Source organism: Ciona intestinalis, chromosome 5 (assembly GCF_000224145.3).
Source record: "Ciona intestinalis chromosome 5, KH, whole genome shotgun sequence".
In the NCBI taxonomy this organism is placed as follows: Eukaryota; Metazoa; Chordata; class Ascidiacea; order Phlebobranchia; family Cionidae; genus Ciona; species Ciona intestinalis.
In genome coordinates this window covers 337,162-363,413 of record NC_020170.2, presented here as the reverse complement: position 1 = coordinate 363,413, position 26,252 = coordinate 337,162, and the positions used below count along the sequence as shown (strand labels likewise).

Sequence of the window (26,252 nt, the reverse complement as noted above, 5' to 3'; positions counted from 1 at the left end):
TTTAATAAGAGTTTTAATGAAATAAAACATGATGCATCGCATTCGGGAATACAGTTAAAACTATTGGCAAAGCAATACTTGTATAACATGAACACAAGGTCAATGATAATGAATACTTTGGCCACAAACTTAGCAAAATGGTGGTCAGCTTACTATATTTACAACTTTGGAATAAAATAACTAAAAGCCGAGTTGTCAAAATATTTCAGACCAAAGACTTTCTTTATATTAAGTTTTTGGTCACTAGAAAGCAAATTCTATTATGGCGTATTTTACAATGGTTAAACAATTTATAAACCAGTTTCATAATTCTTTGATGTACCATAGCCAAGCAGCTTTAGCAAACTTGAAATTTGCTCCTTTGTTTAAACAAATATTTTGCACTACTGACATATGGAAGTAACAATATAGGTAATAGGGGGAAAAAATATGAACAGAAAAAACAACAACATTTAAAATACATATAGGCGTTAGTATTAATGCTTGTGATATCTAAGTAGTTAGTTGTGATATCTATGCCATGGTGTAATGATCAAATGATCCAAGATATTCAAGAGCAGCTCTGTAGCAGAACTGATATTGATCTTCAGTTTGAACCATGGCTGGTCGTTGTGTGCGAAGTATCTTCACAGTCTGTGGGTAAAGATGGTTTACTAGAACTTGGTCACTTGTGATTGTATGTACAAATGATTAATGATGAATCAAACAAAACATGAGTTGAATGACATTAGCAGCACTTCTCAAACTTTTGCAGCAACCCAAAGATTAATAGAGAAGCTTTGGAGACCCATTTTCATAAAATACAATATCTTAAACTTCTAACAAAAAAAAATTAAGTTGAATACCAACAGAAAAGGATTTAATACAACAACTGTAAGAGGACCAACCATAACACAATATTTGAATCATCAGTTAACGGATGGACTGCATATATATATGAGTAATAGGGAATCACCTGAAACATGTCGACTAAGTTCTCAAACCTCATTCTTTCAAGAGCGAGTGATAATGTGATAAAAACTCCTGTCCTTCCAACCCCCGCACTGCAGTGGATGGTGATCGGTCCTTCTTGGCCAAACTGCTCCTTAGTTTTATGAACTTGACCAATGAAATCAATGAAACCTTCTCCTGACTTTGGTACGGCTTGTTCTGGCCAATCAGTGAACTGGAATTGTCGAACAGTCCGTGATTGTCCATCCCTTGCATCGGTCACCTGCATCATATTTTGTGATTTATTCAAATATTCGCATGATAACAATTGTTTGATGCCACAAAGTTACTCTAACAAAAGAACTTGTTTAAACCACTCTGTTACAAGTCCAATATTGAACATACAAATAAATTAAAGTTGTTTTTAACCAAGCTTCAAAAGGGCATACCAACGGAAATCAAAATTTGTATATAGAAAGAGATGTTCAAATGTGATATATATATATAAGACTTAATGATGTTTTTGTTTAATATGTCTTCCTAGTACCTTCAGTTTAAAAAAAGGCAGTCATTTGGGTTTAAAAGTAAGAAACCGGCAAAGTACCATTTTTCTTAAAGAAAATGCCCTACTTTGTCGCATGGCCAATTTATTTTTTTACTCCAGAGTTATTTTATCATACAATTTTTCAGAAGCTGTCGTTTCTTTTTAAACTATTACGGTATGTTCGGTAAAATTTAAGTATCTCTTTCCATTTATAAATTTTCCGTCTTTGTTGGTATTGCTTTAATCATATATAATCATTAATCATATTACCTTAAACTCCCGTAACACATATTGTTGCATGCTGTATTCAGACATCGGATCAACCACAAAGTATTGGTAACGTGCAGATCGTTCAGCTGGCCAATACTGATGACACTTGTCCTGTTATTGTCAACAATATAATAGAAATATATGTTTTATTAAACTAAGACACAAACATGATATTCATACTGAAGACACCATACAGATTATAACTCCTATTTATCTTTCCCAAAACAATAATATTCTTGTTTATTATATCTTTTTATATGTTCAATGGTTGAATTAAATTTAGCATCGAATATAACATGCTGAAGTAAATCTAACCCATCGATGGAAACAAAATGATTTAAAAATTTAAGTAAACATTGAATGCATAATTAATAGAATAAGATGAATATAAACAAGGGGGGAAAGAGCAAGCCAACCCACCCGGCCTTGTTCACGTAGTTTGGTCAACATAACAACGATAGTTGAATTATGTTCCCACAACATTCTCCAAAAGTCATCCGTTGTTTCAGGGAGTGGACCTTGCGTGGCAATGTAAGCTCTTTTTTGTCTAGAAATTTTAAAACATTTGTATAATTAGTAAATAAAACTCAAAACACTTGACAAACAGAATATATGTAACTTGTGTATCTCAAACAGCTCTGCATTTATTTTTCTCACAGTGAATACAGTTTCACCAGAGCTAAAAAGTAGTTTCTTTTCTGATAAAAATATTCTAAACCTAATATTTAAGGCAGGTGAGAGAGACATGTTTTAATACTATTTGAAAACAGTGATTTTGGAATTTTTTTTGTGCTAAACCAAACGACTGTTTAAAAAGCCGGGAGACAAAATTATCACAACTTACCTGTATCCATCAATAAAGCTGGCGTTAATATAATCCGAGCCTTCCACTCCTCTTATTGGTTGAAGACACACCCTTGTACCCTCGTATGGAAGAATATTAACAAGACGATTCTTGAATTTATTGCAAGGTAGATTTGCTGAAACAAATCGTGATGCTGATGCTTTGTTGCTTGCCAATCGCTGTAAACAATAAGCATTGTTATGTAATAATATAACATGAGTTTTGAAGTTTAATACTGGTTCTTTCTCTTTAATATACTGCTTTACTGAATTTGAAAATACAAACAAAAGTTATGCTATGTAATATAAACAAAGACCTGGGTAGAAAATACAAATTAATACTAAATGTTAAGAGTTAAATAATCAAACATTTCTTAAAATTTACTTTAAATTCAAGTTCCATGCCAGTTACTGGGTTGCCATGGTCGGGCGTGGTCAGTTTATGAAGATGGTTGAACAAATCTTTTGCTGGTAGTTCTGTGTTTCCACTATTAATTGCTTCAAGTAACGCATCATGTATGAAGATGTATTGATCTTCTGTCTGTACCTGGTTAGTTACATATGGGAAATTATTATTAAATCTTGCCCAGATAAACAGAAAGATTTAGTTTAGAGATTTTCAATTGTGCCTCGAAACTTTGATCAATTTACAATTTATGAAACAGACATGGTAAGTAAAAATGCAAAATGGAAATTTATAAAAGTTTGGTGTTTCACAGACAAATATGCCATGTGATCCTATAACATAACAGAACCATTAATTGATTGATGTACTGGATAAATTCATTTATTTTGGTTTAAAACAAAGTGTAAGCCTGTTAAGTATAAAGATAATTTTAACTTAATGACAATTAATATGTTCAACTTGTATGAAGTATCTATAACACAAGCCCGCAAATAAGTAACCAACCAAGTACCTACCATGTAATTTCTTTCAGCTCTCATGCAAGTAACTTGTCCGTAAACATCAATAGATTCTTCATGTTTCATTCTATCCAACATTGCATCGATACAAACAAAACAACCAGCTCTTCCCACACCAGCACTGTGGATAATGGTGTAAGTAAGACCAACACTTTCACTTATCGTTATTTTTATTTCATTGCCATTGTAATAAACAGCTGTGCACTCAACCGAAAAGCAATAGTGATGTCACAGAATGATATATGAATGGGCATCATGGTAAATACCAATAAAACAGTACGGCTTACAACAAAAAAATCAATAGATTCAATTCAGTGGACATTATTTGCACACAACTGAAAAAGATAATTCCGTGCATCTTTAAGCTGAACAAGTTACCTGCAATGAACAACAATGGGTCCAGCATCAGGTTGATAAAATGCTTTTACTCTTCTCATGAAATGAAGTACAGGAGTTGGATGTTCAGGTACACCATGGTCGGGCCATGCAGTAAATTGGAAATGTTTAATTTCCCGACGCTCATTCACTCCATTCTGAAAAGTTATTGTTGATGAATTGTTATAAAAGCTACACGTATTGATACAAATTTTTAGGCGGTACAAATTTATGGCTTGAATTAAGGCTGGAACCTGCACAACAGTATACCCAAGACATAACCTTTAACTGCACATTATCATATATTAGCCATTTTAAACTCAAGACAGACATAACAACACATTATACCTAATAAGAGTTACACAAAAACTAAACGTTTTTTAAGATGACCTAAATAAACATTTTATTGTAGAGACACAAATACAATAATGACATCATAATATAGAAACTCACCTTAATAATAGTAAAAGTACGAACACAGTAAGTTGCAAGTTCAATTTCATCAACTAGTGTTACACCAATCAAACCGTAAGTCTCATATCCTTCATTAGGCCAATACTGATCACATTTCACCTGCAATAAAAGAAATAACTTTTTGTTAAATAAACAATAATTTTATGCTTTGATTTTTTTATCTACACACACATATTTCAATAATAATAATTAGGAATGTACAGCTTATTACAGTGGTTCCCAAACTTTTTTTTCACCCGGCGCCACTTGAGCTATTCAAAATGTTTGCGGCGCACTTAGCCAAAGGTCTTAGAAATAAAAACGCATTTTTACAGTTTTATCATGTATTTTAAGATTAGGCTCGTTTAAGCATATGAAACTTAAGCATATGAAAAGTGTTGTACCACAGTCTGGACATGATTATTGCAAACCGAAAGAAATAATTGGCATTGTTACGTAATATACAAATCTACTGTACAGATAGAAATGCGAAAACAAACTTTTTAAATTTTATTATTGAACAAACACGTTGGATTTTTATATAAAACAACAATTTATATTGCAATAAAATATTAATACAAATCAATTATCTCGACCATGCTAAATTGGAAATGTTTCCGCAAATTTTCACGGCGCACTTGACGAGTTGCGTCGGCGCACTAGTGCGCCGCGGCGCCCACTTTGGGAACCGCGGGCTTATTACATATATGGACTTTAATTATTGAGGCATTGTGACCTTAGGGAACTTTACGTTTCAAACACAATGGGCATGATATTTGTGCATTAGTTTGTTTTTTTTGCACAAATCACTGAGCGTATGTGTTATATGCTTTCACACTCATTTGATAACAGTCAGAAATCAAAGTCATGAAAAATATTACTCTATTTACCACTTTTATTGTGGATATTATACATGTAAAAAATGTTGGTTGATGTATGTTACTGTATAACACATTTAGAAATAAAAACATGATTTATTTGAAGATCACTGGAAGTAATTGATGAAACAGGTGATCAAATATCCTCACCTTACATCTCTCTTCACATTTAGTCATCATCACGATAATGGTGGACCTCTGCTCCCAAACCATTCGCCAAAAATCACTTAATGTTTCTCTCATGGGGCCTTGGGTGGCAATGTATGCATTTTGTCGTCTGTTGTAAAAGTTATGACCACAATGTCAAGTTTAAGTTTTGATAAATAACAAAAGTTAAAACTATGAATGGCTATTGGTTTCTAAGTTTCAGAAGGCATAACATTCTTGGTAATAACTAACAGTATACACAGCCCCAAGTTAAGTTTTTATTATGTTAATGATTTTTCGTCTAAGCCTTTGGCTGGGTGTTGATAACTTTTAGCCTTGAATTAATAGGGATTCAACTAACCTATAACCACTAATATAGTTTGCATTAATATAATCAGATCCTGGAACGCCATCAATGGGTGATAAAGTCAACCGTGAATGATCATATGCAATCACATTGGCATATCTGTTCTTAGGTTTGTTAACTTCCAATGATGAATGCTCCCAGATAAACTGCTGTCCAGGATCAATTGACTGTAATTGATAAATAAGTGGTTACTTAACCTTTCACAGTAATCCAAATATTTGGAATATATAATTAAACAAAGTCTTCAGCGAGCCTATTTCTAAAAAAATTTTATAAACACAAATTTCTCTATTCATACCCCTTAAAAACTTCACAATAATTCAAAAGGTTATGTCAACACTAGCATCTGATCATTATTTTGAAATGATGGTTTGAGAAGCAGCAACTTATGCAGTATAATTTTACAAACCTCATATTCTTGTGAGAATTTTAAATTATCATTTGCTCGCAGTCGATCAACATGATGTTGGAATTGTTGAAGAGAAATGGGGGGATGACTCATCATACCTGATGGGCAAAAAAACTTAAATTTGTTGAATTAAATATTCACATAATATTAATAATACAAAAATATGTCAATAAAATAAACAGGGAATCTGATTTTGAAAAAAATAATTTAACCACAGTACCATCAATTTTAACAGGTCTTGAAATTAAGGGAAGGTTGAAGCTAAAGATTTGTTTACTCACCTGGTGTTTTGCAATTCTGCCTCCTTATTTCCACAGGATCATGCTGAATCCGCTTTTCATTGGTTATATGTTTCGAAACTGGTTTGGTGTATTTCACTTTAGGAATTCCCTTTGCATTTTTCCTGTTAAAAATAAGTACCACTAATTAATTATCACATTTAATTAGTACCACAGCCAACAATACATTTAAACAGGTTGAGAAGTACTACAAGTGGAATAAAAGTAAATAAGGTTTTTCAAAATATTTCATTGATCATTCTATTCAACTTTTTCTTATTCCACAAAACATTTAACTCACCTTCCAGGACTGTTATGAGCCGCACATAAAACAAGAAATATTATAGCAATAACGTTATTTAAGAATTAAGGTTTTAATGACTTATTTATTTGTTTCTTTTATGTTTAAAGACCATTCAAGTATATGTTATGGCATCGACTAAATATAAAACAAACTTAATTGTATATAAGGTAAGATTGAACCTTTTTTCTTTAAAAATAACATATTTGTTTCTTTTATGTTTAAAGACCATTCAAGTATATGTTATGGCATCGACTAAATATAAAACAAACTTAATTGTATATAAGGTAAGATTGAACCTTTTTTCTTTAAAAATAACAAGTTTTCTGTTGAAAATATATCAATCTTAAAAAACAAAAAGGATGATTTAAATGTTAATGACAGAAACAGCATATATATATAATATACCTTCTTGTGTATAATATAATAAGCACGATGACAAGAATAACAACTGCTGCAAGGATAGGTCCAATAATCCACAGTTGGTCAGATGAAACTGTAGTGACCGGACTCTCAGTGGGAGGGTTCGATGGTTGGGAGTTTGGAATGAAAATAACTTCAGACATCGGACTTGATGTAAAGGAGAGAAACTGAATAATAAGAACGTTTATTTATATCGATGAAGGTTATTGTATAATGGTATAGGATGTAGGAGCAACCCTACTTGTTGAGCCACAAGATATAGTTTAAGAAGCTGTGATCCAAAATATGTAAAAGCATTCGTGCTAATAATAAATATAGATGGTTAGACACCAATCATAAACAATCCATTAAAAACTTACAGCAGTTTTAAGCATTGCTCGTACAAAGATTCTGTAACTTCTACCACGAACCAACATCTGGTTGATGTATCCACCATAATTTAATGCGTCACCAACCAGAAATATTTCTTCAATGTTGAGGGAATCAAACTGAGCAGTTATGTATGGCAATCCAACACCAATCTGATCAGTAAATAAAAAATCTTGTTTTACATAAAATAAATCTTTCGTGACTGCTAAAAAAACCAACAGCGAGACATTACAATGACAACCAAGAATGTTGCTTTGACCTTTTTTCAAAATTTTGCTTTTTAAAATTTAAAGATTTTTAACAAGCAGGTTGTTCTCAGAAAAATTTAACTATTAGGCATTAAACTTCAATTGTATCAATTGTATGACACTGCATCACACCTGTCTTTTTCTTCTTCGCTTTTTCATAGAGATTGAATTTCGAATCAGAACTTCATGATTGAGTGAACTCGGATTGATGACATCATCATTAACTACGGGCACCACCACAACTGAGTATCTACAATGATATGCAAGTGGTCAACTTTAAGTTTTAGGAACTGATCTGCTTAGTTAAGGTTATGTATTCGGACATGCATGATATTCAAAATTGTCAAACACAAGGTTATTACCACAAGTAATGTTATTTGATAGTTTAAAAGTAGGTTTAACTTTACCTTTTAACTGTAGCAAAGTTAATAGCTCTATTAAGTAAAACCTCCACTGTCCCTTGGTCGGAAACATTCAGCACATATGGTGATTTATCTAGTTGTCGTGGTGATGTACGTGCAGTCAACCATGAAGGGTAACCATTAATGTTTCTACCTGTAGGGATTTAAAATAAAAAGATCAAAAATATTGAAACATTTCTTATCTTGGTGAAGTTTACTTTTCATGAAGTTTGTAAAAGTTGCAAACATATACTGATGATTCCAAGTATGCACTGAAATAATGTCGACTTGTATCATGTACAATCAGTTGCAAACATAAAAATTATTTAAGGAGGGAAACCATATCATCACTACTTTTGTGCTTTAAAAATCTAGCTTTTGTAAATTTAAGCTTTTTAAACAAATAATTTGTAATACGAAAGGTAATGTGGAATGAGCGAACGACCATTCCATCTTACCCTCAAAATATCAGTAAGGTATACGGCACCTATTTGCAAATTCATATTTTCAATTGGGCATACCAAAATCATTTTTAAATTTGTGTAGCTAAATGGAACAATTCAATTAAAAAACAAGTTAAAGCCGCAGAACTGTTTTTAGAACACAAGCCACATTGAAGCCATCACAATTGCAAGGTTATAAGTTTCTTAATTATTCATCTGATATATTATTATGGTTAACACAACTAACCCATCCATACAACAGTGAAGTTATATGCAATGTTTGAGCGCAGGTTTCGAATGGAAGTTTGTGGAACCGCTGATTCTTGTTGAAGAACTTTTGCACTGTTTGCCTCCCTGAAAATAAGTATTGTATATTCAAATCAAATACAATAGGACATTTACGACATTTTAACCCATTAAAATAACCCAAAAACCACCTAGAATGTGTAATGTCCATTGTTTAAATTTTAATTAGGTGTAGAAGCTCTATTTTTGAAACTCAGTATACGTTATGATTGATAAAGTTGACACTTTTTCAAACACGTAAACATTTCTTGAAGAAACCAAATAAACATTAGTGTTTAAAAATAAGATTTTTTCTAAACTTTAGTGCAGTATTTATTTATGTACACTAAAACTGTTTACGGAAAGCAATTAACTTACTTTACAGAGACAGTATAATGGTCAACATCCACACCACTAGGTGGTTCCCAACTCAACCATACGGTGGAGCTAGAAATCTCATCTACTTTAAGAGCTTGTATAGAAATATTTGAATGTTGACGGGGGTTGGTTGGATGTAGAGGGGGTGTGACCGTGATAATTATACCAGGACTCTTATCTCCTTCACCTGCTGCATTCACAGCAGCAACATTGAACTCATACCTGTTAAAATATTGGTTTATTTTCAAAGATATATACAAATTTAATATTTAATAAAACATTAGTATATAGCACACACACATTTATGCATAGCATTTAAGATTATGGATGGCAGCAACACTTTGTTTCAATTCATAACCATAGCCAGTATATATATTACAACATAACTTACTTTTGGTTTGGTAAAACTTCAATAAACCAGTAATATGTTTGGTTGGTCGACAACCTTTTTGGTTCCGAACGAGCAATCGTTGATGGGCTCCAGTATAAAGCATACTCGCTTATCTTTCCATTACTTAGATGTTTGGCAAGTGGTGACCATGATATATTAAGTGCATAAGGTGTTGGAGGTGGTGAACCATCTGAACCAGGCCGATCAAACACTGTACGTGCAGATAAATTATACGGGGCATCTGATGGACGAATGGGTTGAAGATGGATGGTTGAGATTACTTCTGGACCGGGACCTGAAACAAACAAGGGGTAAACACATTTAGTGGCATTCACATTACACAGAAACCGTACAATCGCTTTATATACTGGCTTTCTTATCTTTACTTGATACTTTAGAAAATGAAAAAAGGGAAGAAACTAAATTAATGAACTTCCAAAAGATTGTTGTATTTGTGCAGTTTTTACCTTTTCGAGCACCTTGACAAAAATATCAAAACTACCCTAACGTTTTGTTAAAAGAAAGCAGGGCTGCAGCTTGTTAAAAACTGGTTTATGTTACGCATAATAACTACATCAAATATTGCCATGAAGTTGGAACTTAAACAAAATCTGGTAGTAAACGGTTTGATAAATTTGGAACAAACCTTCAACATTTGAAGCAGATAATCTGAATTGATACGACCATCCGGGGATGACATCATCAGGTGAATATTCATGAACATTTGGACCAAATAAACGAGTTATCCAAGGACAAGTATTAACATCTTCTTGACATCTGTAAAATATATAACTGCATTAAGAAAAACTGTGGTAAATATAAATTATATTTTGATGTGGAGAATAAAGGAAACAGAGCTCTAAGTTTGAACAATGTGCATGTATATGATTGCCATCAATTTTGTGCACTGAAAGAATATTAATATGGACATATGTGAATGGGAAAAAATGAAACATTAATTGGAGGAATATTGCATGCACATAAACTTTAGTTGTACAAATTTCTTGCATTCGTAATATTATTCTATATTATATGTACCATAATATACGTCTGGAAATCATTTAGTGACAGAAAAGATGATTTGAGTAAAAACACGTAAACGCAAGGATGAAAACCTGCAGGATCATGTTTCACATAACTCAAAGATAATTCAATTTACCTGTATCTTAGAGCATATCTTGTTACTGCACCCTTTGATACAAGTGGTGGCCTCCATCTTATTATTGCTTTCCCGGTACTTGCTCGTTGGACATCTAATATTGGTGGGCCTGGAACTGTGGTGAAACATTACTTATTTTAAAATTGTTCTTAAATTTTGTGTGGGACATAGACTGTTGGTATTCTTATATAATGCCTTTAAAATATAAATAATATCTTAGTACACGAACTTACTACTATTGGTTACCACAGTATAGATATAGTGGATCTGATCTTACCTTCACCCATGGTTGCCACATACTTCGGTTCACTTCCCATCCCCGTACCTCTCACAGTGAATGCATAAACCGAAACTGAGTATCTGGTTTTGGGTCGTAGTTTGCCTATTGTGTATTCCTATTGATTGAAAACAAACACGATCTTTATATCATTATCTTTAATATCACTTGATTATTCTTAAAAATTTGCCATAAAAAAAATGGGTGTTTAACACACCATATTGTGCACAGGATGTGATAGGTTCAAAAAACTTATGCCCGCTTATGAGTTATCGAGTTATTTTCACCATTTATTTTTGTATGTCTGACAATTTGGAAAACTATGTGCCGGAGTAACCGCCTGTTCATATATTGTGCATGGACTCAACCAAACTATGATAGAAATGGTTATAAGCCATAGAATATGGTGTTGAAATCTATTACTTATATACAAAATTAATGATTTTGAAATGAACAAACCAAAATATCTCTGTTGTTCTCTCTATTTTGATACGCATTAATGATTTGCGTTCGTCCAGTTATAACATCGGATACAGCGTATGCGATTTGATATCCACGTATATTCCCATTTTGATATTGAGCTGGTATAGGTGACCATCGAACCCGAACAGCTGTTGAGTTGATTGGAACAAGCGTGACATTGGTAGGTGCTGATGATGGAGCTGTGGATAACATTAATTTAATGCTACAATTATTTTACTTTGTAGAATTATGCTTTGCGGTTGTCCATGTTAACAGAGGTACAGTCCAAATAGACCAAAACATATTATATTTAGACCAGGTTTTGTTAGTGAATGAAATTTGTTTTTATCTGTAAGAATTTAATGTTTTTTATTAGACAAGAACTGCTAAAATTATTAAACGGTGAATAGATATTAATATTTTTATATGTTATTATGCCGATGAAAAAGTTCTGGTTAAGTTTTAAATGTAGCATAGTGGAATTTGACATAAATAGTTTGTGCTATAATAATCACTTAATGTTAATACTAATGGTTTTAAAATAATACTGAAGGTAAAACAAACAAAAAATTAGTAAAAAAGCCAAAATAACTAATTGTTTTAATAGCTTGACGATAACAAACGTGCACAGAGTTTTCAGACAACAAATTCATGACAATACAAACTTGATTGTAATGTGGTCACATGACCAGTGGAACGAGGACCTTCACCAACATTTGTGGAAGAGCTCACCCACACATCGTATCTCTTGTATGGCAGCAAACCACCAACTACTGTCCATTGTTTAGTTGCATTTACAACCAGTGCACTTGGTTGGTCATCATCAGCACTGAGTTTATGGTACACAGTGTAATGAGTGAGCACACCATTCTGACTTTCAGTGGCTGGTGGAAGCCAAGATACACGAATGGAAGTTTCATTGATTGGGTTGATGTTTAGCTGTCTCGGTGGTGCAGATGGAACTGCAACATGCGACATATAACATGCACTTGATGCAAACAACATTAACATTTCTCATACAAGCACATATAGCGCAGCTTAATTAGATATAACTATCAACAAATTGTTTAAACTTAGAATATTTCCCCACATTGACAGCAGTACTTCTCAGCCTTTTTTTCATAGGTTAAAAAGCACTGCTATATTAGTAAATCTTTACATTTTAAACATTTAAAATTAATTTATGCACATTCTAGAAGAATTTAAACTTGTGGTGGTGTATTTACAGTGTAGTATGACTTTAAATGCAACATATAGTGCAATAATTAACACATAACTTGTGAACATATAGTTCATCTCAACCTTATCTGATTTGCAAAGTGTCAACAAAACAACAACTTTAAATACAAGTTGTAAATGACCAACACTTTGTATAACTTGTTACTTGTATGAATATGTGTGACATAATAAGGTTGCAGTAAAATATAATAAAAGGAATTTAACAAGGTAATTAAATAAAATTATACAGTCTAGTTGTAAATAAGTTGGCACACAATATGTGAAGCTTACCATCAGATAAAGTAGACACTGCGATGGTTGATGTCATCGTACCCATGCCATGAACAGTTTGAGCTGCCAACTTGACATTGTATAATGTGTTTGGATGTAATCTACTTAATGTAAATTCTTCAGCAGGAGGAAAAGTTATTTGGCGTGGTCTTGTCTGTAAGATGATAGTAGTGAAACATTATTGACTTTTTGCTAAATATCTGGTAATTTGGACAAACCGTTAGTAAACATGGGTTACATTTTATCATTACATGTCTTCTCCAAAGACTTACATCGAAAATATGGTGGCAGTTTAATCAGTGCGATATGTGATACAAATCCAGTCAATGGTGTTATGTTTGAAAGTTTTGTCAAAATTATTCCTACCGTTTTATGTTATTTAACTGAATGGTTTATTGTATTTGATAATATAGCGTTACTTAGTTTAAATCTACACAAAAAAGTCTCACCGTACACATTGAACCACTGCAGTTATAAAATAGAATGTAACTTGTGATGTCAAAACTAGAACCCTCAGGAGGACCGTTAGCTCCCCAGCTTGGACGTTTCCATGCGAGATGAATGCTGGTTGTGGAATCAGCCTTTCCTTCAAAGTTGCGAGGTTGTGGAGGAACTGAGAAACAAACACCTTGATAGTTATGTCATGTTATATCTAATATACATTAATGAACATAGTCCTAATACTGAAATACGATATTACAATAAAGTAAATTTAGAAACGATGCTACATACCTCCGTGCGTTGTCTTTACAACTGCAATTTCAGAATAGGGGCTTTCCCCAGCACCATTGATAGCAGACACTCGAATACTGTAAGTAACATCATCTGCAAGTCCCCTCAATGCAGTCAATCTACGTCCACTTGGCACAGGAACTTCCATCCATTCTGTGAAGAACAAATCAAGAAGTTAGCAAGGCGGGAAACTCATTTATAAGTAAGCACTTGAGTAACACGATATTATTATTTTCTGATGTCTACCACTGTCAACCATCTAAATAATATCCAAATTGCAAGCGGACACATTGCAAAAAAATATAGAAGTTGATAAATTAGGTTTAAACCATTAAACCTTCCCTTAAATATCCTATTCTTTTATTATTACTAGCTGGTTAAGAAAATAAATAAATGAATGTTATATGTATGAAGAAAGTTCTAGAACTTTATTTTATCGCTTTCAAGCTTCTAATTTCATTTTGCAGCTTTTTACCTGTGACTGGTGAGCTTGGGTTGCTTGTATAGTAAACATTATAATTCCTTATCTCGCCATTGGGTTGTTGTGGTTCTTTCCAAATTACCATAATTGTTTTTGTTTGATAAAAATATGCAGAAATGTCACGCGGAGGTCCTTGTGGTGCTGGAAGATCATAAAAAAGATGAGTCCCAAACCAATTTACATTTCAACTTATTTTTGTAATCATTTTGCTCACACTACCCTTATGTCGTATTTTAGCAGTTTCATGTGACAGTACAAAGTTAAGTTATATTAGCTCAAGAAAATTGAATACTGACGAGCCTCAGCAGTTCTAAGAAAAAGTGGTTGACTCTTGTTCCCCTGCCCTTGCTGGTTTGTTGCAGACAATCTTAGTTCATATTCAGTGTACGGTTGAAGACTAGTAATTGTGAAACTGGATGTTGGAAAAGAAAAAAAATGCATTATAGAGTACTTTACAATAGAAATTGTAGAGAGCACTAACATAAGTCATGAATTAAAAGTTGAATTGAAAGTATGAATGAATTTAAGTTGCTATATCACTTCATAACAGGAAAACAACAGCTGCTATAACACAAATGTCCTGTTCCACTTCGTGCGAGTTACCCTGGATATAATTTTGTGGGTGATTGTTTTTTTTCTGTATGGCTAACAATTTAGACTAGCAACCACTGGATTGGAGCCATTGGTTTTACAATCTACATAAAGTCCTTACTGAAATGCATCTACCAAAACCAATTTTTGTATTTAAAACAAGATCACTTTCATTAAAGAAATGTTTTAGTGCCCCGAAAAAATCACAAATCCATTATGCATAGTTGATGATTACAGAAATTATAACCTCAAAAAAAAAGAAACTCTTAAAAAAATTATATTTATTATTTTGATGATGACTATTATCAAGTTACCTCTCTGATGACACTTTATCAGATTGTTGAAACTCTTGTTCATCTCTTATCTTATAATATACAGTGTAACTTGTTACAGATGCGGCATCTCCAGATCTCCAGGAGATGGACAATGTTGTAGATGTTGCCTCATTGTATTCCTGAAGATCAACTGGTGGCTGCGATAGACACATATTATGAAAGTAGGTGCCAACTTAACATTTATTAGACATAAAACACACATTTCAATGTTGGCAGTTAGGGGTTATATTTATATAAGAACTGGAATTATTGGGTAATAGTAAAGGGCTAGGAATATTCAAATTCAATTTGTGTCGATTAATTGTCCGTTTTGAGCAGACCTGGACCAGCCAAATTACATGTGGTGTTTATCCCGTATTGTTAAAAATAAAGAACTTATCTACAATGTTATGGGTAACATGTTACTATTCCAGCAGCAGGGTTCAACCACTTTGGAAGTAACTTTTCATTCGACTGATTATATAGGTTTGTGTTAAACAAACAAGGTAGGTCAAATATGAGTGTTTACCAATGGTACAGCTTTCACACGGACTTCAGTAGTGGCAGTTATGGTGCTGATACGTGACTTTGCCACGCATGTATAATTTGCTGATTCTCTGACATGGGGTATGTGATAATCAAGGGCACCAATCACGGGCACCATCCCCTGTTGTGGCCACACATCAACCAAACCACCTGCAGTATCTGCATGGATTTTGTAAAACAAATGTAGTAAATAAAACATGTAAAACAAATGTAGTAATAAAAAATCAAAACCACAATGTATTTGCATTTCTCCACCTGTAACGGTCTAATATACATAAGCAGATTAATTGTTATCACTGAACTTACGTTTCTGCCACTTGACCACAGGCATCGGCGACCCAACAGCTACGCAACTCAAGTTGAATGCAGCGTTCATCTTAACATCATAACTTTTGCGAGGAGGAATGGAGAATCGAGGATATGCTAGTCTTTCTATAGAATTATATAATGTGTGGAACACATAATTTATAACCATAGGCTATTACACGATGCACAATCCTTCTTCCATACATTGTTCATCTTTTGTTAAATAATTCAACATATCGCACTACTTGCCATCTTGCCAAAAAATTCATAATAAGCATTTAAACATAAACAAACTTTTGCACATTTTGTTTACAAGATAACATTAAAACTAATACAAAAGAAACAAGTAGAGTATAGTATATATCTTACAAGTGAAGTATATATAAATCTTACATAAATGCTGACTACTCAATAGGAAATAAATACTTTATTTATTCCTTAGCCAGACTTAACAACATGAACAGGTTATATACCGGTGAATATATTTGTTGAAATATCAACAATATATTAACCACGTGCTCATAAAGACAGTGAAGACACAACAACAGCTGTGTGTAACTTACTTGGACGAACTATAAAAAAGAATGCACCATGTTACTATTAGTTGTTTCGAAACACAGTTGCTATTTCTATGTACAAGAAGATGTCCAAAACAAAAGCATTAAATTGTTTAACTGTTTTATTTTAATTCATTATCATTATTAATCATCATTACTTCATTGGCATATAGGTTAGCTTCAAGAGTTTTTCATGGTGTTTATTTTGAGTCAACTTGATGCTTATTCTCAATATAAACAATTCACATGACCCACCTTTAACATAAATACTCGCTCCTTCTGAAAACACAATTCCATGAATATTTTCACCGGAACAGTGATATTTTGCTTCATCTGCATCGATGCTCTTTGTTATTATTAGGGATCCTGAAATAAATTTTACTATTTAATATCACATAAACAGTAGAAAATTTAGTCACACAACTTTCCCGAAAAGTCAAGTCTGTAACATGTAAATGCTACAAGAACTTTATACTTAAGTGCATAAAAGTAGTTGAATCAGAGCCACCTTTTAAAAGGGCATGTTCCTATAAAAACATTTCAAAAAAAGCATCAATTATATGATGATACATTGATACCTTTTACACAAAAAAAATATTTTAAAATAAACTTTTAAATAACATGATGAAGGACTGAAAGTTTTATTTACTTAATAGAACAACATTACTTGAAACCATTTTTTTTACATTTTTATTGTGAAAACAAACATATGAAACCCAAGTTTTAAAACCAAATTCAGTTTGATAAACAAAGTAAATATGACGGTAAATTTATAACTCTGTCATTTGTTTCTTTATGACCATTTGTTTAATGTAAATTATCAAGAATCTCAAATTAAATCAAATATTTAATTGAAACCAACAAAATAAAAGCCATGACTATCAGATGTTTCCCCAACAACAGACTATTGAACACAGCATCGGCAGCTGTCACATGACTCCCAGGGTGACCAGGGTGACTGACATTAAGTATCTGTATCAATGACACAACTCCACAGGGGATTATTACGGATTTTACAGCTAAACTCTTCTACTTGTACTGTGCTACTATGGACTACAACTGCTCAGCTAATAAACACTGACGACAAACCAACATGGAAGTAACAAAGTAGCAAGTCCGAATTCGCTGATAAACTACCGCAATAACTACAAATATAAACTGTGCAGCGCAAATGAATCGTATTTATATTAATGCGTGTCCACGGTGTGAGACATTGTTGAGCCATTTCGCGTGTTGTAATTTGTGTTCTATGTATGTTTCGTTTATTTAACTGGCAATAGAACTTTGCATTGCCGCGAATTATGTGGTTATGTTTTATTCGAAGCAGCCGCAGTGTCTCGACGTGAAACTGAAACCGACGTGTTGTGCAGTTTTGTTTCAAGTTTGCAACTTACGTTTACGAACTATGCACGAGTCGTATCCATAACTATCCGTGACTTAGAGCAACCTTAGATTTAAATTAAAATATTGCTACACTGAGTGGTGTCTTCTTAACGTAACTTTGCCATATTAATATTGAACCGTAATACCAAGCGCAAGAATATTGACGCATATCATAGTAACGAAAAATGCATCTCGTCGAGACAGTGTTTTATGTCTTACGCATATCAACATTATTTCATTTTCTAATTCATACCAACTTTATTTTATTTTTTCAACATGGTGTCAAAGTTGGGTTAACTTCACAACAGGCAAGTATTGTGTGGGAACCACTTTCGTATAAAGACTTCGCATCACGTGACACCACCTAATTAAATTGAATCGTTGTAAAATCGATTGAAAACAGATTGTTGATGCTTAAGCTACCTGGGCTTTCCATGCAAATATCGATCGTAGATTTAACTCTTCGATTTTAACAAAACTATTTTGTATTATACAAGAACGTTCTAACCAGGTATTATTAAGCAATAAACGCAATTACAAATAAGCAATTATGCAACATAGTGCAACCAACTTAAATCTGTTTCGTTGGCAGTTTCTGTTTCGTAGAAGGGAAAGAATATTACGCGATTTCTGAGTAAGCAAATTTGGATAAGAGTTGCTTTATATTACGCCAAAAGTACAACACGCATGTTTGATTGTTGGTTGTCATTTAAAAGGGACCGCATTTTTATTACTAAAAGTTTGTTAATCTACGGATTAGTTTGTTAAAAACTAATCCGAACTGAGTGAATAACTCTTGGGAGTTGTTTGCAAGAAATTGAACCGAGTCTTTGATTACGAACATCGCTTAATCACGCCATATGTGTCTTGTTATGTGAATTGTAAACTAGAACGATTAGATTTGCCTATTAGTTAGCTTTTGTAGATTCCTGGGTAGGATACTTAGCATCGATCGTCACGTATTCACTCCTAGACTTCTGTCGACCTAGAGTTTTGTATCACGCATAATCGCACACAAGAACAAACTATTGAAAATGTATATTTTTGTTTCATAATTTTATGCCATTTTGATACCAAATACAGAGGTTTGTATTAAAAAACAAACCTTTAATTTTTTTATGACAAGGTTAACCATAATACTGTCTCTTTCGCCATTTAAACGAATACGAGCACCCCGTGCGCGTTAAACAACATGTAGTCTAAAATTCACTGTTCTTTGTTGATGTCTCAGCGATAAGTTACTTTTTCTTAATCCTCATACATTTATATCAGGTTTTCTTCATAAAAACAATCAATGCAAAAAATCGTTTGCACAACACGTGAACATTGCTTGTAATATCATAGAATAAACAACATGTATTGTATTTCAGTATTTCTATATATATGAACAACAACATGAACATATATATTCTGCTGTCAGCAATCCAACCTCAGCTTAAGTCCTGACATTAAATACAAAGTAACATATAGTCCTGAAACATCCACAAAGTAACACACATGGTAACTCGTAAGCTGGTACGAGGTGTATGAACACCCATGATATAACACCTGTCAATTACCGGCCACGCAAGGATAAAGTAAGTTACATTTATTTATTCAAATTAAGATGAGATGAGAGGGAAGGTCTTTAAAGATAACATACAAGAAAAATAGGTTACACCAATGCTTCAGTTCAACCACTTGCCCAATGGGCTCTAATAAGACTAAAAGTCTGACCACTTTAACTTTCTATCTTCGAGAATAATATACACAGAGGTCAAGTCAGCAAATGATTTCCACATTACCATACTGCTAATCAAGCCACATGTGTTAAGAGCTCGGAGAACATGTTAAAAGTTTAAGACTTTAAGCTCACAACAACAGTATTATGAAATATACTTAATAACTGTAGTTAGTATCTTATGTTATAAAAGCCTACCTGTTGTTGGATCCATTCTGATTCTTGACCCATTGAGATAGATTGGCACCCGCTTTCGGTACCAAGCAACAGTTGGCTTTGGAGAGCCTCCAATTACACATTCCATGGACATGGCATGAGCACGTTCCACTGTTTTAACTGTTGGTTCAATATCAATGTGTGGAAACCCAATGGGTGTTGATTTTTCTGTGGATAATAGTTAGGGAGTTGGTAAAGGTGATACAAACCGTACCTGGTACCATTTTATTCATTCATTGATTCATACTTATACAACTACCCTAAGCCAAACCCAAATTTTAAAAGTTACAAATAAACACTTTTTAGTTTGTAACATGATTTAAATATGTATAAATATATTATAATACACCAGACCTGCGTATCATGACCTGAAGTATAGATGAATGGAAAATGTATTAAGAGAAGTGAGAACTACTACCACCAGATGCAAACAAAGATTGAATCCATTCATGTATCACAAATTCACAAAATAATTATCACATCAATCATGAAATGAAAAAAACAAGACTATTTGATCAATAAGCTTATTACAACAATTAGGATTATTAAAATATCTATTCTTCTTCTATGGTAGGTCTTAATACATATGCATTATGTGCAGAAGTCATTTTTTTAATTGAAAGGTGGTATTTTTTATGTTATAAGTTTCATTTAAATCAGGAGTGAAATTAATTATATTATTATGAAATACTATACAGAAGGCAACTTATTTCAAGTATGTGTTGTTGAGGTATGTAAAGAGGGCTTAACATACTGCTAACAATCTCAATAAAGTATACAACAGAGAAGTGCACTTATACCACACCCATTAATGGAAGTGATGAATATTTTAGCACTGTGTGATAAACACAATGTGGAATACATGTGTATACCTCTATTTCATGCTTTCTTTATAAAAATATTGCTAAAATGGAAATAAGATGCATGATATTCTGTATTTATTTTAGGTTTTTTTAACTGTATAATTTTCTTAGAAAAAATTGTACTATAATGGATTCACAGTTTAAAAGCAGAAGTAGCTAAAACATGCCAGTTGCTAAAGTAGCTTTATAAAAGACTAGTGCTTCTATTGCACCCATCTGATTTAGATGTTTCTTTTTCTTTACTCAGTTTTCTGCTTTTGAAAAAAGGAAATATTAACAAAACATAGACAAAAAATCTTTAAAATTTTTAGACCAATACTTTTTTAAAAATAATGAATCATAGTTAGTTTTTCTACGTTCTACTGTTGTGACAAAACTGGAGAGTGCCAGGAATTCCAATTAAACTTGTGTCTAAAATATTAATGAGGTGAGCAACATGACTTGCTGGTTAAAAAAGTTAAATAAAGAACTATAATTTTTAGAAAGAAAAGGTTACTATTGCTTAAGAAAGTACTTTATGGGCGACATGAAGTCAAAACAATATCAAAGTATTACAATATATAAATCTATTAACTCAGTATTTTAGTCTACTTTGTAAAGGTTGCAGCATTGTATATAATAAAACATATAAAATGGAAATTTTATTTGTCAGTACTAGAAATAAAAGAAAAAATTTAAATAAGTAAGACATAATGAACTAAACAATATTATGTTAATTATTGGTGGTGTACTGGTGTTAAACCTTGTTAGATAAACTTGGTATTTAAGAACTTTAATGTAAGTGGAGACCATGTGGTTAGGGAAATACCCCATGCATTAAATAGCCAACATCCATTATCGGATTTGTTTCTCAAAACCACAATACATTAGTACAATCTTTGTAAGGTTTTAAGCAACTTGGTCAATAAATTACACAACGAATAATAGTCTATTACTTTAAATACAAATATAAATATAACTTTTTTCAATCGCATTAGATCATTTTTAAATGATGGTGGTACTTTTTTATTCCTCTCCCCCCACAAAACCATGCATTGTTTAACATATCAAACAGCACTTATATTTCTTATACGAAGAGTTAAGCCCGATTATCATGTGCCCAGAATAGATTGAAAAAACAACAATTTTATTAGAAGTTAGAAGTTAGATACTAAAGTTAGTTAAGCTTTTGGAAGTCTATATATGTGTGTTTTGACAAGCTGCATTACAACTCTAAAATATTTTAGCAGTGTATTTTAACATAATCATTGTCATTGTCCCAAATAACAATTAGTCAACTGGTATATAAATTTCTGCCCTACGTACCACACTACCAAATAAACGTTCTTCACATTAATCATCTTGCAGCATATTTTAAACAAAAACTTAATAACGTGATGTCTAAAACTTTAACTATTAGGACGAATATATAAGTCAATAAGTGATAAGCAAGTATTGGTGAAATGTAATGTAGTAGTTCATGCACAGCAACTTACCATCATAAAAGTTGACTTGTGCATACTCCCTCACAGAACCCAACCTATTAGTAGCAACACACACATATCTTCCTTTGTCCTTCTTTTTACGAGCAAATTCAATCCACAGGACAGAACCAGATCCATTGTCAGACTTGTATTTATTGATATGATATCTTGACTTTGACATCTATGAATTACAATATAAAAGTTGCAAAAAAAGTTATGTAAAACAACATGGGATAAAATAGTTATGTGTATATTTGCTAAGATATATAATATAATATATAGGTCATACATATCTAATTGTTTGCTACTCTTTCTCTTTCAATGATTTTTATTTTCAAAATTAACTGATTTATAATTGGATTTATTCATAAGTCACACAATTTTCTGTACAATAACTACAACAGCAAGGTTTAAATTATTGAAAATAGTTACTGTAATGGTAACTGTGTAAATCTCGGGATGAATCTGTTTTATGTCATTTTGTCTAAGAAAAAGTATGTACGTTTGTGACTCCTTCTACTCTTCTAGGTTTGATTGGCGTTATTACCGCTAAATACAAGTGGTAAGTTAGTTTTATGTCAATGATTCGAACTGTGCAACATGAACTATCACGTGTAACAGTCAACATTTATGTTGTAACGGTTTATTTATGCTTTTTTTTTTGCTCATTCTCACCCAGAACAAGTAGGCCTACTTGATAAAAACAAATAAGACAAAAAACTAAATTAATTTATCACAAAAATATAGGTAAGGAAAGTGAGTAAAAGCAGGGAGTAATCTATAAATCTAATACACAGGAAATAATAATAAGCAATGTGTCATTGATTACTTCCTTATAACCTTAAATTACATACAAATACCCAATTCATTCAAACAAAGTAACATTTGTGAAACAATGTAAACTCGATATATGACATCATCACTGTACCGGTATGACTTTTCCATCCTTTTCCCAGATTATATCTGGTCGTGGATTGCCAGTTGCATTGCATACAAGAGCTACTATTCCCTTTACCACTCCTACTTGTGATCGAGGAGCTGCAACTATTATTGGGGAAACTGCAAGGAAACATCATAATTACACAGTGCACAATTTCTATGGCTTAATACAGACAAGTTATATTCAGAATCATAAATATGGGTAAAAAAGATGATCAACAATGTACTCTATCATAGTACAACACTAAAAACTAAAGCATAATATTATATATTATATACAAGGGCTACTTGGTGGATACCACAAAAATTACAAATTTTATAAATAAAGAGATGATTAAATGCGAAATAATCAAAAGTTAAATGAATGGTTCTTCTCCAGTCTGCAAAGTATGGCAGTTCCTGACGAGATCTCGCGCGTGCAAGACGGTTATTTTTCGCGTTCGCGCGTGCTATCATTAAAAATCTGCGTGCAAAGCATGTACATTTTCAAGCCACGTTAGGAAATCTTACTTAATTTAATACGTATTTTTTTCTTTGTTTAATTAATTGGCGTGCGTAGGACAAATTGTGGCGTGCATAACCGAAAGTCTGTAAAAAAATCGCGCGTGCACCTGCCATACTCTGCAGTCTGGGTTCTTCTTTGTATATAGACTTCATTATGTTTAAAGAGGCATTCCAAGGAAAATGAAAATTCGTGTATTAATAGATATTCTCAAATGTGACCTAAAAGGTACTATCAAGGTTTCAAACAACGAAACAGCTTTTAAAAAATACGTGTCAAAAGCACAAATTCACTAGCTGGAGTAAATAAGTTGGCCGAGCATAAGTTGACCAAACGTGCATGTTGTAAATTATGACAGTTAAATAAAGTATTAACAATTATAGAACAACCATGCATTAACAATATTCAAACGTAAAATTTTACAACTTTAACTTATTATAGATAACCTACCATATTGTCCTGGTTGTTGGTAAATGGCTGCTAAGATATGGTAAAATAAAATTAACGTTATGTTAAACCAGAATTTATGTATTTGCTAATTAAAAGAATACAAAGAAATTTGTATTTAAATAAAAAAAATACCTTCGCGGGATTGTCGGTGACGTCTTCTTCCTTCTGACGTTACAATTAAAATAATGAATACAAACAATCGTATTACATCTAACTCCATATTACTAAACCTCTGTGATGTAAAACTGTAATGAATAAATTATGTTTTTTTAATCAGATAACTTAGATATAGGATTACCATATTAGGCAGAATATTGGGGCCTATTCATTCCCTGAACATACCTATGCCTCTCCAAGCCATAGAAGTTTGTGACTCATTGAACAGAAACGAAAATTCGCCTACTCTAAGCGTATGTCTAAATCTAGCTCCCCAACGGCAAAGGTTTGTTACTTTTTTTTTACTCTCTCATATTTTTCTATTTATTTTCTTATTTACACACGAACAGGAAATAAGAAAAAGGTTCAGAATGCGATTGTATGTGCTTGTAAAAAGTAACACTGAGTGAAGCGCAGTTAAATTTGTGCGCAGGTCACTCAAGCAAAGCAGACACAAAAGGTTTGAATGGTATCCCGTGTTGGGAGTGTGAAAGTTAGCATTAACAGATCAGTTGGCGACGCGCTTGTTGGATACTTCGTTTCTTCGTCACAAAGCCTGGCGTAGTTCAATGTTTTTGAAAATGATCGTTCAACAACAAAATGCTTAACACTACTTGCATCAAAAAAAAAAAAAATCGAAAGATTAGTAAACATAATTGTACGGTTGTGTTGTGTACCCATTGTACGGGTTGAGTGTCCTTACGTACACTTTTTTCGCAATTAGAACTTTAATATGCTTAATTAAATTTAGGTCACGCCTATCCAAAACATTATTTCTTTCTTTTTTTTATCAATGGGCGTATTTTAACCATTTCGCTTTTGACAACTCTCGTGTTCTTCGTTATTGTGACCGAAGAGACCATAGAATACTAACTTTCTGTAAGTTAACTTTCTGTAAGTTAGTATTCTATGAAGAGACGAAATAAATTTCATTCATTTATTTATTCACTCATTTATAACCTAAACAAAACAGCAAAGCTCTAATGAGTGAGCACGTATTAAACTAAATAGCATAATATATATAAATTAACATTTTAGTACGACCGTCGACTGAGCTCGATCAAAAACAAACTAGAAGTAACCAGCAAAGCATTTTTCATTTGCTATTTGTGACCGCGGAGAAGTAGGTGGAACGCATTTATAACTTATGGTAACTTATTATGATGTATGAGGATTGAGTGAGTGGTTAAATGAATGAATGAATGAATGTAACTTACCTTATCCTCGCGTGGACGAAAAACGATCGTCGCTATCACGCGGGTTTAAAACCTCGTGCAAGTTTACAAGTTACCATGTATGTTACTTTGTGGATGATTATTTTTTGTCTATTTTTTTTATATATGGCTACTAATTTAGACAACACCATCAGTGACCACGGGGTTGGAGCAATTGCCCGTAAGTGTCTTGCCCAAGGACACATACGCCCACAGTGGTAGCAGCGTCGAGCCTTGAACCCATTACCTCTGGGTTACAGGTAGGCGTGCTAACAACTATGCCACGGCGTCTGTTTGGTAAAGAATATGTGTAAACATGCTTTGTACAACTCCTGCATGTGCTGGATTGTAAACTTACACTAGTTAACCGTGTCGTCGCTGAAAAGCGTTTGTTTTCGGGAATTTGCACAAATTAAAATGACATATTATTCTTTATGGGTAATGTCCTTGTCAGGAACCTGAAGTTTAGGCCAGATTTAATCATTTACCCCAACACCCGGAAAGTAAGTTACATTTCATTCATCCATTTATTCATCTATAAAAGCTGGCATAGGTTCGTCGACACTTATAAAAGTTGGCGAATCAAGAGATTAAAGAATAAATGCCAGGTTTAAGAATTGAGATACGTGCGGAAAAATGTCGCCCAAAAGCAACAACAAGAACAACTGTTCGACGAAAAGGGATCTATAACTCTATGTGACTACTGACACGCCTCAGACAGTATAAATGCTGTCTCGATAGACCGTTTGACTGGA

At 32.9% G+C, this 26,252-nt stretch overlaps 1 protein-coding gene across 5 annotated transcripts; it reads right to left on the bottom strand.

Annotated features, from left to right (window-relative positions):
* LOC100182659 (receptor-type tyrosine-protein phosphatase F) lies at nt 1-24,368 on the bottom strand. 5 transcript variants are annotated; one of them, XM_026834461.1, is made up of 40 exons: nt 24,260-24,367; nt 24,128-24,157; nt 23,165-23,295; nt 22,249-22,417; nt 19,893-20,078; nt 16,847-16,957; nt 16,598-16,606; nt 16,035-16,160; nt 15,712-15,887; nt 15,183-15,340; nt 14,574-14,689; nt 14,272-14,418; nt 13,797-13,949; nt 13,514-13,677; nt 13,065-13,218; nt 12,221-12,517; nt 11,553-11,755; nt 11,094-11,211; nt 10,817-10,931; nt 10,304-10,434; nt 9,658-9,952; nt 9,267-9,488; nt 8,851-8,957; nt 8,167-8,314; nt 7,892-8,009; nt 7,502-7,663; nt 7,128-7,309; nt 6,422-6,543; nt 6,141-6,238; nt 5,726-5,898; nt 5,368-5,494; nt 4,340-4,459; nt 3,890-4,044; nt 3,509-3,632; nt 2,973-3,134; nt 2,589-2,767; nt 2,165-2,291; nt 1,745-1,855; nt 956-1,213; nt 1-633 (listed from the first exon to the last, which is right to left on the bottom strand). In XM_026834461.1, the coding sequence occupies exons 1-40, from the start codon at nt 24,345-24,347 to the stop codon at nt 514-516; spliced, it is 5,892 nt and encodes a 1,963-aa protein (XP_026690262.1). In that variant the 5' UTR covers nt 24,348-24,367; the 3' UTR covers nt 1-513. The 5 variants fall into 5 exon arrangements, with proteins under 5 accessions (XP_026690262.1, XP_026690265.1, XP_026690266.1 ...); XM_026834464.1 differs by lacking the exon at nt 24,128-24,157 and having other exon boundaries at nt 24,260-24,368; XM_026834465.1 differs by lacking the exon at nt 12,221-12,517.
* Between the last annotated feature and the right edge of the window lie 1,884 nt (nt 24,369-26,252).